The following is a 4,670-nucleotide window of genomic DNA, read 5'->3' on the forward strand; positions in this document are numbered from 1 at the left end:
GTTCCTTAATGGAGCAGGTGTCTTTCATCCACATCCCTCGAGAATGGAATAGAGTTGTTGATTGTTTGGCAAAATGGGTCTCAGAACATGGTAGTGATTGGAAAGTTGAAGGTTGGGAGCATCTCTCCGAGGATCACTCTCAGGACTTGCAAAAGATTTTTACTGAGGATATAGAGGGGTATGAAGCTAGATGAAGTGAGGTTGGTTCGATGGTTCTTTTTTGGGGCCCTGGGGCTCTGGCTCTCTTTGTAATTTTTGTGATTGACTATCAGTAAAGTTTTTACCCATTTTCAAAAAAAAAATCAGTTCTATTGAGCCTGATCCACAATGTGAATTAGGTTGAATAATCAAATAAATAATTTATTAAATATTAAAAATAATATTAAATTTTTTACCAAATAATATATCGAATGATCATGAAAATTTATTAATATATTTAATATCAAAATGATAGAAAGAACTCTCACTTTTGAAACAACTAGCAACCTAGATTATTTGTTAGGTTGATTTAATTGTTTTAGCTATGCAAGGAGATAGTCATAATTAATCATAATTTTAAGAAGGTAAAGTGAAGGAGAAATGTACTTTATTTCTAAAAATGACAAATAAATTGCTATAAAATTTTTAAAATGATTTGAAATTGTCACATAAGATTTTTAAAGATACCAAATTAAATAATCAGTTATTAAATTGTCTTCCCTATTGATATTTGAAAAGTATTGTTGAGTTCAACCAATTGAACTTAATTGGTCAAATTTTCATTATAGAGATTCAAATCCAAATGCCCATAAAAATATCTAATATCTAATTCTAAATGACTTGAATTTCTTTAAATAATATGTAATTGATATTCAATTAAAAAAAATTATTTTCAAAAACCTTACATAGATTAGGTTTGAGAAACTAATGGTGTTGAAATCTAATTCATATGCAATTAATTTGTCATCGGCATTCAAGTGACAGGTTTCGTAATTTAACACCGCCATTAATGCCCTAACAAATTATTCTCCGTGCGACTGAGACAACTTACTAAATTTGTTTCCACAGTGTAGATGATAACGTGTGGCAGTTTATAGAAACTTAAAAAAAATAGATGATAAATTGTCTCTTCATTTAAAGATAGAAAGGTGTTTGATCCACTTTACCCAATTCTACAATGGTTCATCAATCTAACCCTTATGTTTATGCAGAAGTCTTGGAGAATTCTGTACTTAAAATGGGTGAGATTATATTATGTTTATGCGGAAGTCTTAGAGAACTCTGTATTTAAAATGGGTGGAGATTATATTGCTTTCAACATTATTGTTCTAACTTTATTCTTCTTAAATTGTGTCTTAGACGTAGCTGGATTCTTCAGAGCTGGATTTATTGCAGTCACTTTATGCCATTATAAATGATTCATAAATCATACTGTCTTAGATACAGGTACCACAAGGCCCTTAGATCTTGTGCAGAAGTACTAAGCTATTTAGAATGGAAGGACATTATATTTCATTGAGCATTAATGTTTTAGCTTTATTTCTTCTTACATTGTATGTCCCTCAGGCAGCAGGGCAAAGACAACCTCTTTATTCAGCGTTGTACGTGTTTGGAGATTCGACCATAGATCCTGGTAACAACAATTTTCTAGCCACTGTTGTCAAATCTGACTTCCCTCCCTACGGAAGAGATTTCCCAAACGGTCGACCTACTGGCAGATTTACAAATGGAAGATTAGTTACAGATCAACTATGTAAAGTTAATCTAATGCTTACCTCATATTTCACTTTCATTATTGATATAAACACACATTTTATAGTTCATTTACTTTTCATTTTGTATGGTTACTAACTTTGAATCTTGTGGATTTCATATCATCATATAGCTGAACTGATAGGACTTCCAGATTTGCTGCCTGCATCTTTGGATCCCGAATTTCGAGGACAAAAGCTGCTTACTGGTGCAAGTTTTGGTTCATCTGCTTCAGGATATGCAGATAGTACTTCTATTCCTTTGGTTAGCACTTAATGTTTTTTTTGTGTCATTTTTCAATGGTTAAGATTTACAGTAACGAGGGATCAGAGATTAGATCTGATCTTTTGTATTTGCAGGATGTGTTGCCACTGGAGAAACAAGTAGAGAATTTCAGGCTCTATAAAGCACGGCTTGCAAAACAATTTGGGCATGAAACTGCCAACAAGACTGTATCTCAAGCATTATTTGCTATAAGTGGAGGAACTGATGACTTTGCCAATAATTATTTCTTAAATCATATAACCAGGAAAAAGTATACCGTTGAACAGTTCCAAGATCTGATGCTAAAGTCTCTAACTGTATTTATAGAGGTAAAAGTTTTCTCTTATACATCTATAGTTTCTTTTTTAGGTTTTCGAAATTCTTGGAGTTCTAATAAACTTAGTGTTTTGTTATCAGAATGTTTACAACGAGGGTGCTACTACAATTGCCATTGTTGGGCTTCCTCCTTTTGGTTGTTTGCCTTCTCAAATTACTCTCCACAACATTGTAGAAAATACATGCTTTGAGGAGTTTAATGAGGTTGCGAGCTCCTTCAATTCCAAGATCAAAGCTTTACTAGAGAAGATAAAGCCCCATTTTCCTGGTGCTGTTATTGCATATTTAGATATATACGATAAGATCCTTGACATCATTAAATCTCCTTCTAAGTATGGTAAGTTAAGTTACAGCCTTGCTTTGCATCCAACTCAGTGACTAGTTAGAAGCTTGTTTATTCTATTTCTTAACATGGGTCGCAGTGTTTTGTCAAAAGAAAACTGTTTCTGATATAAATTAGGTATACACATTAAACTGGGTGAGAATATTGAGATGAATGTTTCTTAAGAGAAAAATTGAATTGAATGTGTTTTGTTTTGGCAGGTTTTGAAGAGGCCAGGAAAGGTTGTTGTGGGACAGGTCTGTTGGAGACAGCTATATTGTGCAACCCTAGCAGCATAAGTTGTGCTGAGCCATCCAAATATGTGTTCTGGGATAGTTTTCATCCAACAACTGAATGTTATCAAATTATTGCCAACAACTTATTCCAACAGGCTCTGGTTGTTTTCAACTCACCAACCAGAAGAAACTAATGCAAAGATAATGGAGTAGGGCCTGCACTACTTTACAATAAATTGGAAGCAACAAACAGTCCAAGTTGCTCGTCATTGTTGAAGTTATTCTACGTCTCTTTTAAAGTGTGCTTCCTTAATCTACAGAGGAGGGGGTGGCAAATAACAAATTTTAGATATATGTGGAAGTTTATGATTATTGTTTTTATTTATCATACAATAAGTTTACTATCAAGATATGTAATAGACATGGTGAAACAAAATGTTTAGAGGGATTTATTATATCTTTATTGTTGTTGTTAATTTTTTAATATATATATTGAATGGTCGAGGTTTTAAATTTTGGATCGTGTGAGAAATAAATGATTTACATGATACAATTTTTTGAAAAGCATAAAAATTCAAATTTATGAGTTATGAACATTATTATGTTTTTTTTTGTGTCTTAGAGCTAGCATATGTCAACATATATTTTAATAAAGTATTATGTGAGGGTTACAAAAATTATTATGTTTCTTGTAATTGAAAAGTGGTAGTAAAATTTTGTTCTTGATTTAAGATGAAAATATAACACAAATTAAAAATTCTATTATTTTTTTATTTTTCTAAATGATCACAATGAATTATAAAAACTTAATAATCATTCTAGCATTAAACATATTTATTAAAATTTCAATTGTCACTTGATTGTATTTGGAGAGCCTTAGAAGAATCTAGAGGTATCGAAAATATTCTTAAATAATTTAACACCACATCAATTTTGTAATGGAGATTAATATTCCGGTAAGCAAACAATAATGCAGTAAAGAGAAACAAAAGAATCAACATCAATGCACACCATAACACAAATATTTTGGGGAGGAAACCCAGTAAGGGAAAAACCTCGGTGGGATTTGTGACCCACAATATTTACTCACTAGCCATATGAATAAATATTACTTAGTACAAAAAGAGGCTTGCACATGCAGGAAGGCCAACTCCCTAGAGCTCATTGCTCACCAACAAAAATGGAGTGTCACTGACTACAACATCACACTGATGTAAACATAAAATGAACTCTTACAACTTGCATCAAAATGTTGGACAAGTTCGTTGTTATGCTCTGTCTTATACCGGATTTGCCTCTGCCAAAAACCCTAGCCAGTATGCTATCAAATGATTCTGCTTATACGGAATAATTTTCACTCTTCTTTGCTTCTTATTCGCTCCAAAATAAATACATCAAAATGCATATACAACTACTTGCTATCATATCCTATCTTATCTCATATTTCTGCTTCCTTCTTATCTAAATGACCTACAAGGTCCAAGGGGTTGAGCTTAGTTGGTTAAAGCATTGAGTTCTCAATGTGGGGACCCAAGTTCAACTCCCATGAGGGACACCTTTGTGTAGAATTCTAAGTTGTGACTCTTGGTCTTCCATTGGTTGTATTTGTCTCATTGTTTAAGTGGATTTCTAAGTTGTGACCCTTGGTCTTCCAATTGTTGTTTCTAGTTTGGTGCTTGAAAGGAGCTAGTATTTGTAATAAGTTTGCTCAAAAGGAGCTGGTATTTGTAATAAGTTTGTAAGGTGGATGCTCGAATGAGAAAAAATGAGCTTTGTGATTC

General features: G+C 32.8%; 1 protein-coding gene across 1 annotated transcript; it reads left to right on the forward strand.

The window, feature by feature from the left end:
- The first annotated feature begins 1,438 nt into the window (after positions 1 to 1,438).
- On the forward strand, positions 1,439 to 3,331 carry LOC131061811 (GDSL esterase/lipase APG). The gene is made up of 5 exons (XM_057995654.2): positions 1,439 to 1,732; positions 1,865 to 1,995; positions 2,091 to 2,324; positions 2,413 to 2,668; positions 2,875 to 3,331. Exons 1-5 carry the CDS (start codon positions 1,474 to 1,476, stop codon positions 3,081 to 3,083), a joined length of 1,089 nt encoding a protein of 362 aa, XP_057851637.2. The 5' UTR covers positions 1,439 to 1,473; the 3' UTR covers positions 3,084 to 3,331.
- Positions 3,332 to 4,670: the final 1,339 nt, after the last annotated feature.

Source organism: Cryptomeria japonica, chromosome 4, assembly GCF_030272615.1.
Source record: "Cryptomeria japonica chromosome 4, Sugi_1.0, whole genome shotgun sequence".
Lineage (NCBI taxonomy): Eukaryota > Viridiplantae > Streptophyta > Pinopsida > Cupressales > Cupressaceae > Cryptomeria > Cryptomeria japonica.

Bases quoted from the DNA above. Each gene is read 5' to 3' on its own strand.
- LOC131061811 (XM_057995654.2), top strand. From the start codon at position 1,474: ATGGAAGGACATTATATTTCATTGAGCATTAATGTTTTAGCTTTATTT. The intron at 2,325-2,412 runs GTAAAAGTTTTC...TTTTGTTATCAG, and splicing joins CTCTAACTGTATTTATAGAG to AATGTTTACAACGAGGGTGC. The intron at 2,669-2,874 runs GTAAGTTAAGTT...TTGTTTTGGCAG, and splicing joins TAAATCTCCTTCTAAGTATG to GTTTTGAAGAGGCCAGGAAA.